This window comes from Chrysochloris asiatica, unplaced genomic scaffold (assembly GCF_000296735.1).
Source record: "Chrysochloris asiatica unplaced genomic scaffold, ChrAsi1.0 scaffold00028, whole genome shotgun sequence".
In the NCBI taxonomy this organism is placed as follows: domain Eukaryota; kingdom Metazoa; phylum Chordata; class Mammalia; order Afrosoricida; family Chrysochloridae; genus Chrysochloris; species Chrysochloris asiatica.
In genome coordinates this window covers 13866289-13892102 of record NW_006408546.1, presented here as the reverse complement: position 1 = coordinate 13892102, position 25814 = coordinate 13866289, and the positions used below count along the sequence as shown (strand labels likewise).

At 41.1% G+C, this 25814-nt stretch overlaps 1 protein-coding gene across 1 annotated transcript; it reads right to left on the bottom strand.

The window, feature by feature from the left end:
- Positions 1-25188, bottom strand: IL20RB (interleukin 20 receptor beta). The gene is made up of 7 exons (XM_006846645.1): positions 25137-25188; positions 24399-24525; positions 22552-22742; positions 16296-16420; positions 13940-14090; positions 12420-12562; positions 1-108 (listed from the first exon to the last, which is right to left on the bottom strand). The coding sequence occupies exons 1-7, from the start codon at positions 25186-25188 to the stop codon at positions 1-3; spliced, it is 897 nt and encodes a 298-aa protein (XP_006846708.1).
- Positions 25189-25814: the final 626 nt, after the last annotated feature.

Below are 25814 nucleotides of genomic sequence, written 5' to 3'. Positions count from 1 at the left end.
TTAGATCCAAGCCTTGAGGAGTTCCTCAGAAAACAGCACGGACATGGCACAGGCTTCCACTTCTTCCCTTCTGTAGCTGATTAACTTCTGGGGTGAATTACTTATTTTCTGAAAAATAATTTTCATGAATATTCATTAGATGCTAGTAGTAGTCATAGCAGTAGTTTTATTTTAAATCACAAATAGTTGATTAATTCATTTCCAAGTAGTTTTTTAAAAGCCCTGTAACAATTACAGTCCCTAGATTGTGGCCTTTGACATTTACTGAGGTCATCTTCCAGCTCACTCACTATTCTCTTGGGATCCTGATTGATCAGCACTCACCTTTCTAGAACCATGCTCACAAAAGACAAGTTTTAAACTTCTTCCACCAAAGAGCTCTGAAAATACCATCCTGGTCTGAGGCTCTATGTACATCGCCAAGCATGGTGCCCAATCCAGAGAGAGAGCTTTACTCCATAGATTGGAATTCTTTTTTATTCATATTTCATCTTCTCTCAGTGGCCCCAGTTCATTGTCATAATGTTGTAAACATGCAGACAGACATCAACTATTCAGAGGGACTCTGCCTCACTGCCAGCATGCTCATTTATACCAAGATGTTCTAGGTCTTCTACAATTGTCTCTCATGCCCCTTCCTGCCATCATTTCAAAGAGTGCCACATGGGCACAGACAAATTGCCACACTGACTTCTCTCCACCTCAATTCCCCAGGGACATCAGTTTCAGGACAAATATTCATGGGCAGACATACACACACACAGATAAGTCCAAAAGTATTGCTACAGAATCACAGAAATTATTATTAAGCAAAAATATCAAAATATGAAGAAGCTATTGTTTCTCAACATCTCCTCCATCTAGGTCTATGCACTTCTAAAGGTGGTGTTTTCCATCTCTCTAACCCTACCCTAAAGAATTGTCTAATGTTCCTTTTAAACGTCTTTTGAGTTTGGGGAGCAAAGAGAAATCTGAAGGAACTGTAGAAATCTGAAGATCAGGGTTGTAGGATGGATTTTGTTTCCCAATAAAATTCTCATGTGACACCCTATGCTAGCTACCCTTGAAGAATGAGCAGGTACGCTATCCTAATGGGAAAAAATTCCTTGGGGCCACTTTCCTGACCTTTTTCTCACTAATGCAGCTTTCAATTTTCTTTAAATTTCTTCCTAATAAGTCCCCATGAAATACAGGAAAAAAAAAAAAAATGTCACCATAACCTTCTGAGCTGACCTCTCTGCCTTGAAATTAAGTGGCCCAACAGTTCCCCTCAGATGCCAGAGTTTTGGAATTGTTTTTTTCTTTTTGAGGGCGCTCTAACAAGATGAAGACAAGTGTATTATTGAAAAAACTTGTCTACAGCCATCCACTGATCACAGAGACATATTTAAGCACATTTTGTTTGGCATAAATGCATGCATGTACTAGAGGGCTTCAAAATTTTGTGTAAAAGTTTTATTATCTTCTCATTCTGTTTTTTCAGTTTAGAAATTCCCTCTTATGAACTAGAACCCTTGTAACAATACTTTTTTACTCACCCTCATGTGTGTGCATGTGTGTGTGTGTGTGTGTATTCATATATATGTGCTGCTGTTTTTGTTGTTATGTGCTGCCCAGTTCATTCTGACTCATAGAATTCTATATACAACAGAACAAAAGGTAGCCCATCTTCACAACTGCTGCTATGTTTGAGTTCATTGCTGCAGCCACATTGTTGATCCATCTTGTTAAGATTCCTCCTCTTTTTCATTTACCCTCTACTTTATCAGCCTGATATCTTTCTTCAAGGACTGGTCCCTCCTGATAACATGTCCAAAGTACTTGAGACAAAGCCCCACCATCTTCCAAAAACAGATGTGATCATTCTTCTGGAAGTCCATGGTATATTCAATATTCCTCTCTAACATCATAATTAAAATGTATCAATTCTTTTCCAGTCTACCTGATTCATTATACAACTTTGCAAGCAAATAAAGTGACTAAAAATAGCATGGTTGGGTCAGTTTCTGCTTAGTCCCCAAAATGATATCTTTGCTTTTTAACACTTTAAAGAAATCTTTTGAAGGATATTTTCCCAATGCAATACATTATTTGAATTCTTGATAAACGCTTCCATGGGCATTGATTGTGGATCCAAGTAAAATGGTATCTGTGACAACTTCAATTTGTCTCCACTTATCATGATGTTGCTTATTGGTTCAGTTGTTAGGAATTTTCTTTTCTTTTTGTTGAGGTGCAACCCACACTGAAAACTGTATTCTTTGATCTTTATCAGGTAAAAGAAAGTGCTTCAAGTCCTCTTCACTTGCAGCAAGTAAGGTTGTGTCACCTGCATACTGTGGGTTGTTAATGTAGCCATTTGTTAAAATATCTCAATTGGCATCCCATCAATTCCTGGAATCTTATGTTTTGCTAATACCTTCAGTGCAACTTGGACTTCTTCATTCAATACCATCAGTTATTGATCATGTTACCTCTTGAAGTGGTTGTACACTGAACAATTCTTATTGGAATAGTGATTATGTATATCCCTTCCATATTCTTTTGATGCTTCCTGCAATGCTGAATATTTTGCCCATAGAATCCTTCAGTATTTCAACTTGAGACTTGATTTTTTTCATTTCTTTCAGCTTAAGAAATGCTAAGCATGTTCTTCTCAGTTGGTTTTCCAACTCCAGGTCTTTGCACATTTCATCATAATATTTTACGTTGTCTTCCCAAACTACTCTTTGAAATCTTCTGTTTAGTTCTTTTACTTCATTATTTCTTCCATTCACTTTAGCGCTTCTACATTCAATAACAAGTTTCACAGACTCTTCTGTTATTCATTTTGTTCTTTTCTATCTTTCATGTCTTTTTAGTACCTTTTACTTTCTTCTTCTATGATGTCCTTGATGTCATCCCACACCTCATCCAGTCTTTGAACTTTAGTTTTCAGTACATCAAACTACTCTTGAAATGGCCTTTAAATTCAGGTGAAAATATACTAAAGATTTTACTTTGGTTCTTGTGGATTTACTTTTGATTTTCTTCAGCTTCAATTTGAATGTGCATATGAGTAATTAATGATCTGTCCTAAGTGCAGTGCTTGGCCTTGTTCTGACTAATAATAATGAAGTTCTCCATAATCTCTTTCTGCAGGTGTAGTCAATTTGATTCCTGTATGTTCCAACCAGTGAGATCCACACAGAGTGCCATTTATGTTGTTGAAAAGAGCTATCTACAAAAATTAGGTGATTGGTCTTGTAAAATATCATGTGATCTCTGGTGTCATTTCTGTCACCAAGGTCATATTTTCCAATTACTGATCCTTCTCTGTTTCCAACTTTTGCATTCCAGTCACCAGTATTTATCAATACATTTTGATTGCATGTTTGATCAATTTCAGACTGCAGAAGTTGGTAAACATTTTTAAATTTATGTTTAGCATTGAACAATATATTTGGTGATATAAATTTGAAAAGAAAGAAATTCTTTATATTATCATAGTGTAAATATTACCAACTGTAAAGTTGTATCAACATAAAATGTTTAATCGATATAGATAAACACTTAAAAGTATGATAGGGTTTTTTGAAAAATTGTCAAGGATTTCCATTTGGTGATCTTTCCATGGTTTAATTTGGAAAGACACATGCATTTTGCAAGGATGGATGGAAATTGCTTTTTTAATAGTAGGAGGATTACCTATGTTGTTGTTGTTAAGTGTCGTTAAGTCGGTTCTGGCTCATAGCGACCCTCTGCACAACAGAATCAAATGCTATCTGGTCCTGAACCATCCTCACAGTTGTTGATATGCTTGCGTCCATTTCTGCTGCTACTGTGTCGATCCATCTCATTGGGGGTCTTCTATTTTTATGACCCTCCATGTTACCAGTTCTTTAGCTTCAAAAATACTGAGCATTTTCTTCTATTTTGGTTTTCTAACTCCAGGTCTTTGAATGTTTCTTTATAATACTTTACTTTGTCTTCTCTAGCTGCCTTTTGAAATTTCCTGTTCCACTCTTTAATTTCCTCATCTCTTTCATTCACTTTAGATTATCTATGCTCAAGAGCAAGTTCCAGTCTCTTCTGACATTCATTTTGGTTTTTCTCTCTTTCCTGACTTTTTTTTTTTTGCCTTCTTCCTGTATGGTGTTCTTGATATCATCCCACAACTCATCCAGTCTTCAGTCATTAAAGTCTAATGTATCAAATCTGTTCTTGAGATGGTCTAGAAATTCAGATGGGATATATTCAAGGTTGTATCTTGGCTCTCGTGGAACTCTCAATTTTCTTCAGCTTCAGCCTGAATTTTCATATAGGCAAGTGATGGTCAATTACACAGTCTGTCCCTGGCCTTGTTTTGGTTGGTCATATTGAGCTTTTCCATAGTCTCTTCCCACCAATTTAATTCCTTTGTAATCCATCTGGTGAAGCCCATGAATTCAGTTACCTTTTATGTTATTTTTTTAAAGTATTTGTAATGAATAAGTTGTTGGTTTTGCAAAATTCTATCATGTGATATCCAGGGTCATTTCTATCACCAAGACCATATCTTCCAACTACTGATCCTTTCTCTCTGTTTCAACCTTCTCATTCCAATCACCAGTAATTATCAATGCATCTTGATTGCATTCTTGATCAATTTCAGATTGAGGAAATTGAAAGAAATCTTCGATTTCATCATCATTGGTTTTAGTAGGTAGTGGGTAAATTTGAATAATAGTGGCATATGGATTGTAGGCGTATGAATATAATCCTATCATAGACAGCATTGTACTTCAAGACAGAACTTGAAATGTTCTTTTTGACAGTTAATGTGATGCCATTCCTCTTGAGTTTGTCATTCCTAGCATAGTAAACCATGTGATTTTCTGATTCAAAATATCCAATATCAGTCCATTTCAGTTCATTAATGCCTAGGACATTGGTCTTTTTTATTCCACCCAGCAAGGTCCACATATGTTTGCCATTTATGTTGTTGAAAAGAAGGTACTTGCAAAAAAATAGGTTATTAGTCTTGCAAAATGATATCATGTAATCTCTGATGTCATTTCTGTCACCAAGGCCATATTTTCCAACTACTGATTGCTCTTTGTTTCTAACTTTTGCATTCCCGTCAAAAGTAATTACCAATACATCTTTATTACATGTTTGATCAATTTCAGACTGCATAAGCTGGTAAACATTTTTAAATTTCTTTATGTTTCACACTAAACAATATACTTGCTAATATAAATTTGAATAGGAAGAAATTATTCATATTATCAGAGTGCAACCATCATCAACTAACTATAAAATTTTAGCTATAGATATGAAATGTTTAATCTGTACAGGTAAATTAAACTCTTACAAACACAATAGGGCTTTTTGAAAAATTGTCATGGATTTTCATTTAGTAATTTTTCATCATTTAATTTAGGAAAATGCATGGATTTTGCAAGGGTGGCTGGAAATTGCTTTTTAATAGTTGGAGGATTATCTATAAGTAATACAAATGTTGAAGTACAGCTGGACTAAGCTAAAGTCAAGGAAGCAGGGAGATGGCAATAGGAATGCACAGCTCCCAAATGTGCTTGCGCTTTAATACACACAAGGCATCTACTTCTTATATAGCACTGGAGAGATGACACAGACCCAGAAAAAAGTGTTCACTTTAAAAATTTTTGAGTGAAAACAGAATAATACCTTGTGGAAAAGAATACATGTAGGAACAAACACTATTAACAATGTGGAATGAATGGTCAAGGTGAACAGAAGTAAAAGATATTCAAGGGTAGCAGTATCTACCTGCCATGGATAACAATGGAGTCAGACTAGAAATTAATTAAAGGATCCCTCATGCTGTTATGGGATATCCTTGTCTCTAGCCTCATCTAAGCTTCATAATTTTCTCCAAAAGCTGTCTTTAGGGTGTGGCCACAATGCATTAGGATTCCTAGGAGTTCTCACCATTTAAAGGCCCTGAGATTCCTGTGCACCTGGAATCCTATAAGGAACTGACCTTTTGCATGTTCTTTTCTATTTTTCACTAGCAAGACTGTGGGCCTTGGGAAGATGCAGTGCCACTGATTCTGAGGCAGAGAGAACTCTGCTGAGGCTCTGAATGTGCAACCAAGAGAAGATGTTAGGAATGAGATGGCTGTGATGAAGAAAAATTATGAATAACAGAGTCAAGAGGAAAACTATCAAACCAAAATGAAACCCACTGTCATCAAGTCAGTTTCAACTCATGGTGACCCTGTTGGCTACCTTAGGGTTTTCTTGGCTGTAGTACACTGGATACAGATCACAAAACCTTTCTTCCAGGTACCATCAGGTAAGTTCAAACTGTCAACTTTTAGATTAGTGTTGTTATGGTTAAGTGCTGTGGAGTCAGTTCTGACTCGTAGCAGCTCTGTATGGGCTTTCCAAGACTTTAAATCTTTGTAGGAATAAACAACCTTATCTTTCCTCCCACCAGCTGTTCAGTGGTGCTCGAACCACCAACCTTATCATTCACAGTCCAATGCTTATCTTTTTGTTTTCCCAATGCTTATCTTATGGGGCCACTGCACTACCTTGTGATTAGTAGTCAAATGCTTATCCCAGTGTTGAGTGCAAGCCATTAGCATTACCTAGGGGCCTACCAACAGTAAATTCCAGATGAGAAATACTGGACATTTCACCATGTTTGGAAAGGAAGAGCTAGTGACACCCCTGAGCTGGGAATCGATCCCCTCCATCATTGTTTCAGATAAAACAGAAATTCTTCTTATATTGCAGGGTTCCACTTCTACTTATGGCAGACCAGCCTTTCTATAGAAAACCATGTTAAAAACTCTGACTAAAATATAAAATAAATTTGCTTTAGTCACTAGGTAATAACCAAAAGTTGACATTTGGAAGTAAGGAATGCCACTAGGTTAGTCTCCCAGTTTTCACAAGTCTTTGCCTCAGGACATGTCTCACTTGGTGCCATGAGGGTTGTGAGCTTGAAGAATTAGAAGACAGATTCTGGTGCAAACATAGAAATTAGAGAGAAAAGAGAGCTAAAAAAGGAGATACCCCAAATGTTGCACATAAGTTATGCCCAAATCTCCATGTGACCTCTGAACTATGTAGGTGTGAGGCAAACTTTAGGCTGTCCACCTAAGGTTAATCAAGAATTAATAGCTCCCACCCCCTCAGTACACAGGGTTGACAGGGATGGGCAACTTAGACATTGGCTACCCAAAAGCAAGGGGGGAGGGGGGAGGGAATGGCCTACAAAGGCACTAAGTGACTGGCTTACAAGCTTTCAAAAAAAGGACCCTAGTTCCAGAGAGTACAGGGGAAGGTAGATCTCCACTGTGTGGTTTCCAACCTGTCTGGACGGGGCTGGTGAAAGGAGATGGGGATAAGACTCTTGTGGTTCAATAGTAAATCATTGCTATCAGGACTGACTGTGAGGGTTGCAAATGTGAAGGTAGACGTTTTGTAACAAAAGGAGGGGAGTGGTTTATCTTGCAGTCCAGGAGCAGAGGACCCTGGGATCATCAAGGCAGAAGAGCGGAGTGTGGGACATATCCAAAGAAACAGTGATGCCAGAGATTGAGGCAGAGATGATGACGTGGAGAGATGCAGCAGATGGGAACTCTGGACTCAGGGAGGGAGAGGGGCTGTGTGCTGATGGTCGGAGGAAAGGCTTGCAGGGTGTACCCTTTGGTTGTTTGAATGGTTATATATTCTTCAGTGCTTAGGTGTACATTAAAAAAAAAATAAACCAGAGGGAATGGAAGCAAATGGTGTTGAATGATGATGCATGGAGGGGATTATGAAAGGCTGCATTTCTTTGCAGTGAAATGAAATATGATAGGATGAATATAAAGCTGATGTTTTCCCGTGTAAATTATCATTCAATTCACAATAAAAACTTTAAAAAATAAAATAAAACAATTAATAGCTATCCACAGACTACTTCATGAAATATCAGAGTTTGGAATTTGTGCTCATCCAACTTAAATTAATTGCCTATTGAAACAAACAAACAAAATCAATCCTTTTTAGTGGAACATAATAGAATTCAAGATCTCTACAATCTATTGACTGCCAAATATAAAAAGGAACAGGAAAATGTGACCCATAGCAAAATAAAAAGCTGTCAATGGACACCAACTTTGAAATGACCCTCAGGGTGAAACTTAGAAAGATTTTCAACGAGCAAACAAAGAGTTAATTATGACTAAGAACATAGATTAAAATATCCTCATAATGGTTCAGCAAATATAAAATTACAGAAGAGAAATTTTACTATAAAAAAAGAGCCAAATGGAAGTGGGGGAAAGCAGTAATGAAGATATGGATAGAGTTTGTCCACATTCCATAGACTCCTGTTAACCTTGAGATGAGAGAAAGAAGAGGAAGGGCTGGTTGGCCAAAGTTCGGGGAGACTTTGGAAGTCCTGAGCCAATGGACACTGACCTAGCCATGGAGGGCTAGAGCTGAGAGTAAGCATCCAGCTGACATGAAGTGGGGGAAGACACACAAGAACGCCCAAACTTACAGATAGTACCCATTTGACTTAGCTTCAATGGCTTGATAAGAATTCAACTAGAGGAAGATAAAGAAATTTGGTAGAAGAAGCAAGTGTAAATTGCTACAATTTAATGAACTTGACCTGTACTTTTAGATATAGTCACTCAAAATACCAACTGAGGCTCAAACCTACCCTCTCCATATACAGGGTTGATAGAGATGAAGAACTTAAGACACTGGCTACCTAAAATGGGGGCAGGGAGGCTATAAAGGCACAAAGTGGTGGGCTTTCAAGTTTTCAAGAAGGAGTTCATAGTTTAGTTTCAGAGTGTCAGGGGGGAAGGTAGAATCCCCACTGAATAGTTTTCATCTTGTCTAGATGGATCTGGTGAAAGAAGAGGGGATAGGATTCATTTGATTCAATAGTGAGTAATTGTTATCATGACTAATTGTGATTTTCACAACCATAAAGATAAAAATTATGCAACAAAAAGTTGATCTTACATTCCAGGAACAGAGGACCGTAGGACCATTAAGAAAGAAGAGCATAAGTGGAACATGGGACCCTAACCAGAGAAGCAGCATCACCAGAAATGGAGGCATGGAGAAATAGAGCTTTTGAGGATTCTAGACTAATGAAAAGAGAAAGGCTGTGTGCTGGTGGCTAGGAGGTGGGTTTGCAGAATGTGCCCTTTGGTTGTTTAAACGATTGTATATTCCTACATGTTTTTGTGTACATTAAAAAACACAGAGGGAATAGTAGCAAATACTGTTAACCAATGATGCATGGAGGGGATTATAATCATTGCAATGAAAGAAAATACGACAGGTTTAGCAAAAAACCAGTGTTCTCCCATGTAAACTATCACTCAATTCACAATAAAAGCTCTTTAAAAAAAGAAGAATCAAACGGAATTGTAGAACCATAAGATACAGTATCTGAAATATAAAACATCATTCACTAAAAAGCAAATTGGTAATAAACAAAGAGTCAGTTATCTGAAGAGTAGAGAAAAAAGAAGATATTTATTGTATTATATATTTACCCACATATTTACTATTTCCACTACTCTTCTTTTTAATTAATAATACCTCAAGGATCTGTTAATTAAAAAGAAGAGCAGTAGAAACAATAATATGTGGGTAAATATATAATGCAATAAATACTTTCTTTTTTTTTTTTTTTTTTTCTTGGATCAACCATCAACACTCATGGAAGCAGCAGCCAAGAAGTCAAACAACGTATTATATTAGGCAAAGCTGCTGCACAAGACTTTTTAAAGTGTTTAAGAGCAAAAATGTCAACTTGAAGACTAAGGTGTGCCTGACACAGGCCATGGTATTTTCAATAACCTCATATGCTTGTGAAAGCTGGACAGTGAATAAGGAAGACCATAGAAGAATTGATGCATTTGAGTTATGGTGTTGGAGGAAAATACTGAAAGTGCCATGGGCTGCCAAAAGAACCAACAGATCTGTGTTGGAAGAACGGCTGCCAGAGTGCTCCTTGGAGGCCAGGATGACCAAACTTTGTCTCTCATACTTTGGACACATTGTCAGGAGGAACCAGTCACTGGAGAGGGATATCATGTTTGGTAAGGGAGAGGGTCATAGAAAAAGAGGAAGAGCGCCAGCGACATAAATTGGCAAAGTGGCAGCATCAATGGATTCAAGCATGGTAACAATTGTAAGATTAGCCCAGGACTGGGCAGGTTTCATTCTGTTGTGCATAGGGTCATTATGAGTTGGTATCAACTTAACGGCACCTAACAACAAGGATCTGTAGGGACAGAAAAACTATCTGAAGAAATAATGGCTGAAATTTTCCCAAATTTTGATGAAAAATGTATGTTTATAGATTAAAGAAGCTCAATCAACCACAACTGAAGGGAGATACAGTTAAGCAATGGAGTCCTGGTATGGCACTGTAGGATAAGCACTGAACTGTTAACCACAAAATAGTTCAGACCCACTAGTTGCTCTTTGGAAACCGTATACAGGGACACTATGAGTTTCAATCAACTTGATGGCACTAACAAAACTTCAATACACCTAGGAAAGATATAGTCAAATGGCTAAATGTGTATGTGTGTAATTTAAAAGCAGCAAAGAAAAAGGATGTATTTCACACAGGGAAACAATGTTTTAAAATTACAAATATTTTTCTCATCAAAAACAATTGAGACTAAAAAAACAATTAAACAACATTGTTTAAGTATTGAAAGAAAAATATTATCAATCAATAATTCTGTATCTAGCAAAAATATTCTGCAAGAATAAAGGTAAAATAAAGACATTTTTAGATTTAAAAAAAATCTAGGAGAATTTGTCATCAGCAGACCTGCATTATCAAACCTACTACTAGAAGGTTTTTAGATGGAAGGGAAGCCATACCAAATGAACCATAACAAATGGAAATTTCTATCTCAGGAAAGAAGGAAGAGCAGTGGAAATAATAAATATTTGGGTGAATATATAATTTTAAATATCTTAAAATAGATGTGCCTATTTAAACCAAATATGGCTGCAAGAGTCTTACATTTCATATGAAAAGATATAATATTAGCTTTCAGAAGACTGAAAATTAAGGAAATGCAGATTATAATTTCTAGAAAACCATGAAAAACTAATGTGAAGAAGTATAATGAAAAGGTCAATAGATTAAATAAAAGGTTTATTAGAATAAATAAAAGATCAGTAGATAAAATTAAATGCAGTTCAAAACATATTTCATTAACACCAAAACAAACACAAAGGGGGAAAATATGGAAGAAATAGAAAATATGTAGTAAAATGATTAATCTGAATCAAAAGCAATCAAATTTTAATGGACTAAACATTCCAATTAAAAGTCAAAAATTATAAGAACCTCTGACAAACCAACAATAAAAACAAGACCCAGTGTACATTGTTTACAGATGGTACACTTCAAATAGAAAGACATAGGTTAAACTTAAAAGATGAGAAAAGATACATCATACAAACAGAAAACAATATTGATATCAATACAAGGTAATAAAGCAGGACATTTCATAGTGATAAAAGACTCAATTACTCAGGAAGACACAGAAATCATAAATGTGCATGTAAGTAAAACAGAGCTTCAAAATCCATGATGGAAAAAATGACATCAAAAAAAGGAGAACTAGACAAATAGTTCTCAATAATTGACAGAACAATTATATAAAAAATCAGTAAGGACAAAGAGTAACAGTGTGGTCCACTGTCCTCAGGAGTAAGGTAAGAAATCTACACTTGGGAAGAGATGGGAAAATAGGAGGGATGCACTAACTTTAGATAGTCACTATTCAGGCCCTCCGCGGGAGAAAGATGAGGCTTTCTACTCCCGTAAAGATTTACACCCTCGGAAACCCTGTACAGGGTCGCTATGGGTCGGACCCGACTCGATGGCACTTAACAACAACAACAACATTCAGGCCCAGATTGCTGCTCCGACTCCACGGGACAAACCACAGTCCAGGCCTCCCACATTCACACACACTCCCTCCTCGCCCTGAGAATCAATGAGGCCACTGGCACGCCAACTGAATATGCTGTGTTGGAACATGTTTGTGGATACAGTTGCTGTTACAATTGTGGAAAGGGGCCAGAAAGAGTTGGCAGGCCAGTCAGGAAGAGTAAAACTGTACTGACTCTTGAGATGCTAGGTAACTTGGGCTGTGCGCCATACCTGCAGCCTTGGCCATGCAAGGTCCTGGGGACAAGCAGAGGTGGTCTGTGTGAATGCCCAGGGAGGTCATCACTTCTTGCTTAAGGGAGGTTTCTCCCAGCCCTTCTGATTAGAAGTGAAGGCCTCTAAATGCTCTTTCCCCCTCCCTGCAAATGCCTGTAAACCCACAAAACATGTGCCATGTCCAACTAAAGCCCAACATTTGACCAGGGTCATACTGAAAAGAAAAAAGAACATAGAACATTACTACCAAGGTGTCAGGAAGGACCACTGTAGGGCAGCAGGAATACCGGAGCACCTGGCCCATCTTCCAGATGGAGAGAGGAACAACTATGAGGAGCAGCAAGAAGCCAACAAATGCAAACAAGGCCAGCGCCAGAGGGAGGGCGTCTCCTAGAAACAAGATAAAAAATAAATAAATAAAAACACTTAACAGACAACAGTGAAGACAGAATCTTCTAATCCTGGGCTTCCTTCATCTCCCAGAGTTGGCTCTATACATTAGCCAAGATGGCAGATGCCAACATTCTGAGATTTCATCTGTGCCTAAGTGATTCAAATTACCTCCATTAAAGCCATCTTTTGAAAATCTAGAGTAAGGCCTAGTTTCCAGAAAGCCCCAGGGAAGATTCAACTCCCTTCTTTGGAAAGGGAAAAGGGAGGAGCATCACTTGTTAAGCAACCAGCCGTGTTAGCACGTACCTTGGCACTGCTACCAGAAGGATGGCACAGTGCCAGGCCCCAGGCAGGATGCAGGGGAGGTGCTGAAAGAGAACAACACAGAAGGGCAATAACTGAAAACAGAGCATACTTCACAATTGCTCCTGGCAGTGATCCCCATTATGGAGAAAAACAAATTTGGACAATTCAGAAAACAGTCATATGCTGACTGCTGTATATCACGCACCTACTATGTATACGAGGGTTACTATCACCTATGGACACTGTGCCAGAAACTAAACGTGTATTTCTCTGTACTTCAAAACAAATGGGAATATCCCTGATTTCATTGGGAAGGAAACCAATGTACAAAATGGTTAAGTGACTTACCCAAGGTCACATAGGTAAAGCTTCCTCCAAAACTCAAATATTCATGGGAAAGATCAGCAAAAAGGATTGTTTTCAATGTGTATCTTATATTTTTTTCAAGACCCATATGAATGTTGTAAATATTCAAAATAATAATTAGAATTTTAATGGCTAAAGGATTATTCACAAAAATGTGACTAATGATATTCGAGTGGCAGAATCATGGGATGTGGGTGATCTTTTTTTATTTCTTTTCAGACGTTTTCAAATATTTTAGAACATAAAGAATTCAAGGATTAACTGAAACAAGAGAATTCTATAGACTCCCCATAATGTTCCTTCCAGACAAAAGAGGCGATGTTTAAAATGGGGTGCTTTCTTTCCAAGTCTGAGTCTCAGATGCCCCAGACTATTCTCCTGTAAGCCCCACTGTTCACAGGTAGTGACCATCTGGTAAACCTAACTTAGTATATCTGGCCTCAACCCCACAAAGCTTTCAGGGGAAAGTGCTCCAGAGAGCTGCTCAGGTGACTCCCACCCAGCCCTAGAGTGCACTCCTTCCTCAGTGGAAGGATTAGAGTAAAGCACACTTTCCCCTCACCACAGGAACCCACCCAATAGAGGAACAGGTCAGTGAGACCATGAGAAGATCCAAAACTAAAGGAGCCCAGCAGACATCTGCATATCCACCAGGAGGGACTGCCACCTTTGCAGGGCTTCAGGGAACCTGTGTGTTCTTACCTTGAACCTCGATACATTCTGCCTGGCTGAAGGCACTACACCTCTCAATGGCCTTCACGAATGTCTGAGCCTTTGCACAGTACTTGACCCCTGGCTCCATGGTTTCCAGGTGCACTGGAATGTTCCCACTCTTCACCACTTTGATATGTGCCTTTAGGAGATCAAAAAAAAAACAACACTGAGGGAGGGAGGGAGAACAGGAAACAGTGAGAAGTGCCAGGCTGAGAAAGCTTCAGATCTGTCCTTTCCAGGATGTATATGGGATGTTCCTCCTCATTCACTGATTCACTTATATTTATTAAGCACCTACTAGGATATCAGAGACCTGGTGTGGCACTGTAGGATCAGCATTGGACTGGAACCACAGTGTTGGCAGTTTAAAACCCACCAGCTGCTCCTCGGAAACACTATACAGGGTCACTATGAGTCATAACCAACTCAAAGGCACTTAATAACAACAACAATCATATCAGTTTGAGGACTAAGATGCATTCAATCCAAGTCATAGTCTTGTCAATAGCCTCATATACATGTGAAAGTTGGACAATGAAAAAGGAAGACTGGAGCAGAATTGATGCATTTGAGTTGTGGTGTTGGAGAAGAATATTGAAAGTACCATGGACTGCCAGAAGAACAAACAGGTCTGTGTTGGAAAAAGTACGACCAGTCTGCTCCTTAGAAGCTAGGAGGGTAAAGTGCAGGGTAAGCAAAAAAAAGGAAGACCCTAATGAGAAGGAATGGCACGATGCCAGCAGCAATGGGCTCTAGCATCACAATTATGAAGAGGGTGCAGGGCCAGACAGTGTTTCATTCCCTTGTGTGTATTGTCACTTTGAGTCAGAAACAACTCAATGGCACCTGACAACAACAACTATGAGTCACATACTGTTCTAGGCACTGGGACACAGCAGTGAACAAAATGGGAAAAGTATCTGCCCTCCTGGAGCTCACATGAGGGGAGACAGACAATATATGAATACGAGTCACAGTGCTATGAAGCAAATGAAACAGGACAAGGGATAGAGTGATGGATGCATTATTTTAGACAGACGGTCAGGGAAAACCTCTCTGACGGGGTAATATCTGGCATGGCCATGTCATAGGGGAGATAAGCGCACAGTGCCCCCTCACTCATCTATATGTCCATCCCTCCACCTTCATCCTAAACCCCAGGTCTCTGATGCATGTCTGATCCTGTGAAGGCCTCTCTCGGCCAGGCCCAAATGACTCAGCGTACACACACCTTTCTCAGCACAAGTTGTGCCAATTACCAAGGGTGGGAAATGGGCTCAGCCCAAACAACCAGAGGGAGCTGCATGCACCCTCATGCCCAGGCCTGACCTGTCCCCACACTACTCCATCTTCCTGGCTGACAATGCATGTTCTATCACTGGGCCCTGATTTATCAGGAAAGACAGTAAATAGGTAAATACTAGAAATCAGCATCAGTGACTGCTCCACCTGCCTCCACTTACAGCTCCTGTTTAGTGGTTGGTGGAGCACATGCCAGCTGCCCTCCCTCCCCCAAATACCTCTATGAGGTAAGGGGTACCACTGAGCCACAAAGGACCCAATATGAGGACAGCAACCTGCACCCTGCAATCCATGATACATAATAACATGAGCAGTACTAATCAGACCCCTTTTCCCGGAATTCAGTCTTGGAAAGCTGAATACCTGAGGCTAGAAGGCAAGGACAAAAAAGAGGGACACAATAAAGGGAATCAGGCCTAGGAGGTCTTGAAGAGTTGGGGAATGTGTAGAGTCTTAGGTTCATGTAGGAAGGATCAGGCCTGTGAGCAAGCAGGGCAGAGGGCCACAGAAAGTGTGCAATAGGGAGGACCCACCAGATGAAGCAAGACTTGGTTCTGTGTCAGCTCTGGTCATAGATTGTGGCAGATTTGTCTATAATAGTGATAGATAATGATTCATACTAATCCTATTTATAATAAAGTCTATTAATCCTACAATAGAAGATTGCTCTGAAACAATCAGGCCTACTGATCCAAAACATGCCAGGGTTAGTTTCTGAGGAGACCAGTGGGTAAGGAAGAAATGCATTGAAAGGTGTTGTAGCCTCACCTATGTTAGAATTTAGGGTAAGGAGGCAGCTCACACACTTTGGCAAATCTTACCTACCTGGACCAATACAGTTCTTTAATGAAGAGCCTTCCAGGTTTGTTGGCATAATCTCATCTCTCCTTTCCCATAAGTCTCTCTGTTCATCCTCAGGCCATCTCAGACAGTGAGCACTGGGCAAGGCCAGCTTGCCTTGCCACCCCTCAGAGTCTGCCCCCTCTGCCAAAACTTCAGAAAAGCAGAAGACTGATTCAAAAGTCAAGGCAAGAAGTCTCACCTGGGCATCAGGCTCACTCTTCCAGTAGGTCACATGGAACTCAAACTGAGGCCCCAGGTCTTCTAGCTCAATAACCAGATAAAAGCCATCCTTGGTAACCTCTATCTTGGGTGGAGTGAGGATGGCTATTGACAAAAAGAAAAGTAGAATCAAAGTCAGCCTGGACAGCACTGATTTCCCTGGAATATGGGGATAAGTCTCTGGTGGAAACATGCCAGCCCTATGAAGAAAGGATGGGGTTGGTTGGAGCTCCACAGCATGTGGAAGCATGCACATGAATACTCTCCTGTACTCAGCAGGTACCCAGTAATTGCTTTTGGAAAGATGAATGAATGAAGTAAAAAGTGATCAAGATTTACTGTAAATTCCTTTGCCACCTCTTGAGGAGAATAAAGTCCTCTTCTTATCCTTCCCCAGGAGGCACATATACAGAAAAATTACTGAACACTCAAGGAAGCATTCTGACTTTGGGGTTTAAATGTTTATAATCTATGCTCCTCTTAGCTTTCCTGCAGAAATTGCTTCTTTTTTTGGCTCATTTAAGCGAGCAGGTGCTGTTTCGTAATGCTTGCCAAATACCTATGGGAATTTAGCTTGTAGCGATCACAGCCTTGGCCCAATCTTTGCCCGTTGGCCCCACACCTGTAGGGGGCATGTACACTCCTTTAGCATACACAGATTAGTGGCATGAACAGACTGCTGATGACTTTGAAAAATCAGCAAATTGGCACCTTATGAATGGGTTGGCCATTCTATTATCAGCCCAAGGATTCTTGATCTCATATTCCGACTAGGAGCTGTTGGCATGTCAGAGGGTTTTACAAATTCCAGTAATCAACTCTGAAAATTACAGCATAAAAACAAGCACATCTTTCACCTTCCGGATTCCAGAGAGGCCAACAACCCCTGCAGATACATTCCCATCAGCGGGCCAAGAAGAGAAGGGCCCCCACAGGCATTCTCAACTCCCTGGCTACTGATGATGACAGAGTCATGCTTGCCTCTCAAATTTAGACACTGCAAGGCCAGAAGAGCCATCTAGATTGCTGGTATGGTGCTGCAAGACAAGCACTAGACCTCAAGGTCTGTTTGAACCATAAGGTTGATGGTTCAAACTCCTTGAAAACCCTATACAAGGTTGCTATGAGTTGGAGCTGACTCAAAGACACTTAACAACAACACTGAGGGACGTTTAGTCTCTAAAGTAGTGGATCTCAACCACAGCTCTGCATGAGAATAACCACCACAGAGATTTCTTTTTAATTCCCAATAAACAAACAATACACCAATTGTTTAAATTAGACTCTCTAAGGGTGGGCCCCAGACATCAGTGGAGTATAAAGTTCCGAAGAAGCCCTGGGGACTCCTGATGTGGTACTGTTAGGATCAGCACTGGACATCAAACCACAAAGTCAGGAATTCAAACACACCAGCTGCTCCTAGGAAACCCTATACAAGGTCAGCACTACTTAACAACAAAAATGAACCCTGGAAGGATCCCTACTGGCACTGTAGATTAGGCATTAAGCTGATAACCACCAGGCCCACAGTTCAAACCTAGTAGCATCTCTAAGAGAGAAAGATGAAACTGTCTGCTCCTATAAAGATTTAGTCTCAGTAATCCTAAGGAGCAGTTCTATCATGTCCTATAGGGTCAAAGTGAACTTGATGGCAGTGAGCTCAGGTTTGGGTTTTTTAAGATGGCTCCTGATGAGTCCCTGGTGGCAAAATGGTCAAGCCCTAGCTGTAAACAGAAAGGTTGCTGGTTATCTGCTTCAGTAAAGCTTGTTGTTGTTATTGTTAAGTGCCTGTTCGAGATAGTTCCGACCCATAGCGACCCCGAACAGGGTTTCTGAGGCTGTAAATCTTTATGGGAGCAGACAGCCTCATCTTTCTCCCGCAGAGCAGCTGGTAGTTTTGAACTACTGATCTTACGGTTCGCAGACCAGTTCAATTCGTAACCACTACGCTACCAGAGCTTACAGCCTTGGAAATCCTATGGGGCAGTTCTCATCTGTCCTATAGGATCACTCTGAGTCAGAATCAACTCAGCGGCAGTGGGTTTGGCTTTTTGACTTAAGTGACTTCAATAAACATTCACGATTAAGAACTGCTCTCAACAAGGTTTCCTTTAAGAGTAGGAAGTGCCTCTCAGGAGAGACTTAAAAAACCATTTTTCACAGGCTTGGAGAGAAGACGAGTAACCATGTTCACATGCAAATGAACAGATTTAATGTTAACCTGTATGCTGAGCAAATAATCCGAGAAACTGGGTTATATGACGAAAAATGTGGCATCAGGATTGGAGGAAGACTCATTAAAAACCTGCAATATGCAGATGATACAACCTTGCTTGCTGAAAGTGAAGAGGACTTGAAACATTTACTTATGAAGATCAAAGAGCACATCCTTCAGTATTGATTGAATCTCAATGTAAAGAAAACAAAAATCTTCACCACTGGACCGTTAAATAAAATTCTTACCAACGGAGAAAAGATTGAAGTTGTCAAGGACTTCATTCTCCTTAGATCAACCATCAACACTCATGGAAGCAGCAGACAAGAAATCAAATGAGGTATTGCATTAGGCAAATCTGCTGCATAAGACCTTTTTAAAGTGTTGAAGAACAAAGATGTCAGCTTGAGGACTAAGGTGCACCTGACCCAAGCCACGGTATTTTCAATAACCTCATATGCATGCGAAAGCTGGACAATGAATAAGGAAGACCATAGAAGAATTGATGCTTTTGATTTATGGTGTTGGAAGAGAATATTGAAAGTGCCACGGGCTGCCAAAAGAACCAACAGAACTGTTTTGGAAGAAGTGCAATTAGAGTGCTCCTTAGAGGCCAGGATGGCCAAACTTCGTGTCTCATACTTCGGACATATTGTCAGGAGGGACCAGTCAGTGGAGAAGGATATTGTGTTTGCTAAGGTGGAGGATCAGAGAAAAAGAGGAAGACCCCCAGAGAGATAGATTGGCCAAGTGGCAGCATCAATGGGCTCAAGTGTGGCAATGATTGTGAGATTGGCCCAGGATTGGGCAGTGTTTCATTCTGCTGTGCATAAGGTTGCTATGAGCCAGTAGCGACTCAATGGTACAACAATTGTCCTTAAGAGGCCCTATCTCACCCAGTTGCTACCTCCCACTGCACAGAGAACATACAGGACCACATTTTCTGCAGGTCTGATGCAGGTACAGTCTGCTATTCCCCACACCTCTTACAGACAGCTCTTTTCTTGTGTACATTGGCCTTCTTACAGTTGTTATTACGCACCCCTACCCATCCACACATTGCTGTAGATAGAGGCATGTCTATGGAAAATAGTGTCTATTAGAATTAGTTTTAAATTGCTGAATGATCTCTCAAGCTGCAATAGTGAATAGAAATTATCTATTGGCAGCCCCCCTCAAATGATGTCCAGGGCACGTGCCTACCCTACCAGACCCTAGATATACCTCTGTTTGTAGTCACTCCCTTATCTCCATCTAACCCAGACCTTCCCTAACAACAAGCAACAGCTGCCAGCACTAATGATGGTCTTGGCTGGGACCCCATGCTCCCTAAGCCCAGAGGATGGTGGTGAGTGCTTCCTGGGTTCTGAAGGCAGAGCTTCAGTGCCCTCTGGTGCCCCTTAGGCTCCTCTGGTGCCCAACACTGAGATCCCACCACTTCACCTGCATCCTCCCAGCACCTGGGCAAGGAGGCCTAGGCAGAGTCTACATTCTACACAATAATCTTTCACTGGTATGCTGGTATGGCATGTAAGATAAGCACTGGATGCTAACTGCAAAGTTGGTGGTTCAAACTTACCAGCCACTTGTCAGAAACCCTATACAGGATTGGTATATGTCAGACCCAACTCGATGGCACTTAGTAAAAACAACAAGCCTACTTGGTCCTATTCTTACCTCATCTCCAATATCTCCTCTCTCTGGCTATCAACTCTGGGCAATATTATTGTTGTTAAGTGTGGCTGGATCAGTTCCAACTCATAAGTGGCCCTGACCTGGTGTGGTGGTGTAGGCTAAGCACTGGACCACAAGGTTGGTGGTTCAAATCTACCAGCCGCTGCTCAGAAACCCTATACAGGGTCACTATGACTCAGAATCAACTCAACAGCACTTTACAACAATAACATAGGGTTTCTAAGCAGCAGCTGGTAAGTTTGAACTACTGACCATGTGGTTATCAGTCCAGTGCTTACCTTACAGCACCATTGTATGATAAGCACTGGACTGAGTGGTTCAAACCTACCAGCTTCTTCTCAGAAACCCTATGCAGGATCACTATGAGTCAAAACTGACTTAACAGCACTTAACAACTACCACCACCAATAGTTTAATGCTTACAGTAGAACATCACTCCACTGAGCATCTTGTATATCATCTCCTGCAACTCTCACAGCTCCTCAGTGTGGCAGGCCATTGGCCCTTTTACAAACGAAGAGGCTGAGACCCGGTTCCCAGAAGTGCCAGCTTCCCCTTTCATCTGTTTTCACCTTCCTTTGTCTCCTCCAGTTAAAGTCATCCCATCTTCTAACATTTCTGATTTCCATCCAGTCTCATACACCCCTCAATAAGCTTTGACTGATCCCATAATTGCAGATGCTACCTCAAACCTTCCTCTACCCTCATTCCCAGAGGAGAATCTTCTCCTGCCACATCAAAAAAAAAAAAAAAAGCAACTGAAGGCCCTTCCCTTGTCTTTCCTTAAGCCTATTTTGGTCACATTCTCAGCCATGCCAGTCTCTCAGGTGAAGCCCACAACCACTCACTCCTCCATCCTGCAGCCTGACCACCACCAGCCTCATTCCATGAAACCACTTTCTCAAGGGCCTGACCAGGGGCCTCCTTCTACTCTTTCCCTTGGGCCTACTGACAGCTCTTCTCTTCATCACCCTGTTCCTGCCAAGCCCCTAACTGGCACCCTTCCTTCTATTTTCTTTTTAAACTCTAGGATTTATTAGGACCCTGCTCTGGATTCTTGTTGTCCCCCATATTTTATCCCTAGACAATCTCATCTGCTCCCAAGCCTTCGGTTACTAACTTTGTGTTGTGTGTCTGAGTTCCAGGTCCTAATTTCCATATCGAATACGATACCTTGCTGAAACCTCAATGTCAAAGAGCCCAAAGCCAAGGGTAGCTCCTCTTCCCCAAGACTAGTTTCTCTTCCTGGGGTCTCAATCTTAGATCGTGTTCTCACCAGCCCCAGTCACAGGCTGGACATCATCATTGTCTCTCCTACTGCATTTCCTAATAGCTTCTCCCAAAGTTCTGTCCTTTCTAACTCAGCCATGTCTCTGAAATTTGTCCTCTCCTCTCTCTACTCTCCCACACTTTTGGGATCAGGACCCATCTTGGCTCAGACGGGATGTTACAACTCCCTCCTCAGTCTTCACCATCCAGATTTGTCTTACTCCAGTTCACTTCCACATAGCAGCCAGGGTGATTATTCTATCAAACGACCCTCGCCTTAGAGCCGATTTTATCAAGCTTCATGTTATAGCCCCTCTCCACATGACCAGCTGCTTCCTCACCTCCTGCATATTTAGCCCTTGCTGCTGCTGTTCCCAAACATATACACCCTATTTACAAATGGGCTAAGGCTCCTGCTCTGCCATTTTTTTCCCTTAGTTCTTTGTCAATTAATTTCCAGATACTATTCTGGTATGGCATGTAAGGTAAGCACTGGACTGCTAACCACAAGATCAGCAGTTCAACCCATCAGTCACTCCTCAGAAACCCTATACAGGGTCACTATGAGTCAGAAACAAGTTTACAGCATTAACAACAACATTGCACTAGAAAAGCTGTGTATTTCCCAATGGTCTTATATGGGCAACTGTTTCTGGTGGGTCTGTATCTTTTCACAAAGAAGCTGCTCATGCAGTGAATGCAGGTGGACCCCAAATGGAAGGCAGGATAAAATGGGTTGAGCTTTCTCAGGGCAGAAAGGAACAGTCCTAGCTTTGTTCCCCCATTCCCAGAGCAGTTTTTCTTCCAGGTCCCAATGTCAGTGTCCCCTCTACCTACAGACCCTGACAGAGACATGAAGTCAGAAGGAGAAAGCATGTAGGAAACCATTGGTAACTTTTTAAATGTACAAGTTAGGGTTGCTTGTGTTCACGATACGCTGGCTATACAAAGCTGCTTTGATGCTAAAGAAAGTCTGGAAAATCTATGTCAACATGGTCCTGAAGGAGAAGTTAGGAAGTAAGGGAAAGAGGGAAGAATAAGGAGAAACATGACTTACTTGAGTTTCTATTAAAGCCGTGCTCCAGGATGCTCCAGTCTGAAGTCTGTAAGCCCAGTGTGGCTCGGACTCGGAGGTTGTACCACACAGTAGTAGTGATGTCATCAGTGACATCACACATAGGACCTTCTGTGGGTGAGCACCAGTGACTGGGAATCCAGACGTGGCTTAGATACAGACTCTCATACTCCCTAGGCAAGAGGAAGAGAGCACAGCATCACACCAGCCATTCTCTTACTCTGGGTTCTTGGTGTTGTTGTCAGTAAAATAATCATTTACTCTCCACCATAGTGTGGCACTGCAGAATAATTCACTGGGCTTCAAGGTCGGATTGAACTACAAAGGAATTCAAACCCACCAGCCGTTCCTCAGAAACCCTATACAGGATCTCTATGGGTTGGAACCAACTCAACAGCACTTAACAGCCGCATAGTTCCTCTACTCTCCAATCAATTCTTTCTTACTCTTACTATCACCAGACAAGAGAAACATAGGTTTCTATACACATTCCATTCCAGTTTCTCCATCTCCATGGCCACTGTCATCATCTGAACTGGCCTTCCACCTTCTACATCTGTCATTCTTCAAACCATTCATTACTCACCAAGTCATGGAATTTCCCTACTAAATGACTTCCCAGAGCACTCACACTGAAATTTAAACTTTCATGGCCTACAAGGAGATGCCTGCTCTCCCACCCAGTCCTGAGCATAATGTTCACCCTACACTGGCCCCTCACCATTCCTCCACCATGTTGGGCTGTTTTTGCCTTAGGATCTTTTCATGCCCTGCTTCCAGTATCCATATGTTTGGGGTTGTCTCCTGCTGTCCTTCAAATGTCAGCTTCAATATCACCTCCTCAGAAAAGCCTTCCTGACCACTCTGCTAAGGAGCTGCATAGTCAACTCTCTGCCACATGACTCTTTAACTTCTAGCTAGCACTGATCACCACCTGAAATTATCTAGAGCAATCGTGCCAAAAAAAAATGTCTGTGGTGATGGAAAAGTACTTTATCTACTTTGTCCAATATGGTAACCATTAGCATATGTAGCTTCTGATCATTTGACACAGGGTTAATGTGATTGGGCAACAAAAATTTTTATTTTATTTTATTTTAATCATTACATTATTTCAATTCATTAAAGTGGCTACCACATTGGACAATGCAGAACTACATATTTATTTATTAACCATTTTTGTGCTTGTTTCCTCCTCTAGATGTAGGCTCCCTATATCCAGAAACTTGGTCTGCTGTACCCTTGAGCCTAGAAGAATGCCTCCATAGGTGGTTACTTTGTATTGATTCTTAATTAAATATACCGAGCATCTTTTGTTTCCTGGTCATTCTACAACACTCCAAAAGCCTGGAGACCTGAAGAAGAGTTTCTTCAAGCTTACCTGGTCCTGGGTCAGATGACTTTTAAGGCCACATGATCTGTTTCAGCTCCTGGGTGCAAGCTCATGGTCATAAAAAATAGACATTTTTCCCATCCTGAAAGTATCTAAGAATCCAGTGATGGCTCCATCTCAAGTGAGAGCCAAACTATTTTCTAAGATTTTCTCCAGCATTGGAGACTTTTTCAGCTCACTGTTGAAAAGAATCTCCATATAAATGTGTTTATAGATGTTTGCATTGCCAGAGCATTCACTATCAAGTCCAGTGGACAATTTCCCATACCTCTTCAACTCTCCCAAAGCCCATGCAGACAGAGGAGGGAAGATTCTTAGAGAAATTCTATCCCTGGATTTGCAAAGCCTCCTTGAGCCCAGGGTGAAGGCATTGGTAACAGGAACCAACTGTTAACTAAGGTAGAAAAACAATAAAAGTTAAGAATTAAAACCTTACCCCTGGTACTCGACAGAATAGTGTATTCTTTCTCCAGGCACAATCACTGGGGTCCATGTTAAGACATGCTTCATGTTGGTTGAATGTATAGATAGGTTCTGAGGGGCAGGCAGAACATCCGCTCCACCTAGAATCAAGAGGCAGACAGACAGACTGACAGGTGAGCTCTTATTGGGGAAACGCCAAGCTTCAAATTAATGTCTAAATGAAAGGCATCACATGTTTATGAAGCAGAAACAACCCTAATTTCATCCCACATATTCTATACTAAACTTTTGTTATCATTTTCATTGTAATTCTGGTTTTGGTGATAATGTAATGGTATATTATGGCAGCTACGATGAAGTTCTGGAGTGGCACTGTAGGATAAGCACTGATCCTCAAGGTAGGTTTGAACCACAAGGTCAATGATTCAAACTCACCAGCTGCTCCTCAGAAACCCTATACAGAGTCAGAAATGACTCAATGGCACTTAACAGTAATAACTATTTATTGAGCAGTAATCATGTTCCATCTAGGCCATATGTTAAATTGTTACACTATTATCTCATTTAATCCTCTTAACCATGCTGGAAGGTAAGGCCTATTATCCTCTCCCTGTGTGAGTGAGGAAACTGAGGCATACTGTTTCCAACTCTTATGTCAGACTAACCTGAATCTAGGCCTTGACCCTGCCAATTACTATCTGACCTTAAGGAAGTTGCAATAAACCTGTGCCTCCCACCCTGCATGGCAAACCTAGGCAGGCTCCTGCCAGTTTCTCATCATCCCCTTCTCCTTTTGCTGCCATCCTCAGATGCAGTACACATTCCCTCAAGGACCCCAACAAGACTGAATTGGGCAGGAGAACAAAGAAGAAGGCGGATCAGGTGGACGTACAGCAGAGAGCTCCACCAACAACAACACAGAATACCTGACCAAGCAGGTTCAGGGGATGGTCCCAGAACTCAGAACCACATATAAAGGAATACTTAGAAGGTTGGAAGGCTCACAGCTGGGGGAATTTGTGGCAGAAGCAAGAAATCCATTGCTTTCTAGTCTGGGACGCTCAGCTACTCCAGGAGCCGCCATCTTGGGTGAGACCACGTGGGGAAAGGATCGGAGCGGCCACCAACGCCTGACAGAAACGCAGAGATAAAGGTGTGGACATTCTTTTCTTTTGGTAGCTGTTCATTGGTCCCTTGGTCTCTGCGCACCTCCATTCCGGTGACTATAAGGGTGCCTGAACTAGTGGGCACCCCAGCCCCAACCTCGGAGGGCTCTACTACGCATGCGCACAGATTTCCTCGAAATTTAAAGAGACAGTTTCCAATTAAAACCAAACGGCCACAGCTGGCCCTGAACTGTTTACAACTAGAGAAAAGGACTGAACGGGGATTGTGGAGCAGGACAAGCAGAAAAAAGAGAAAATAGGCC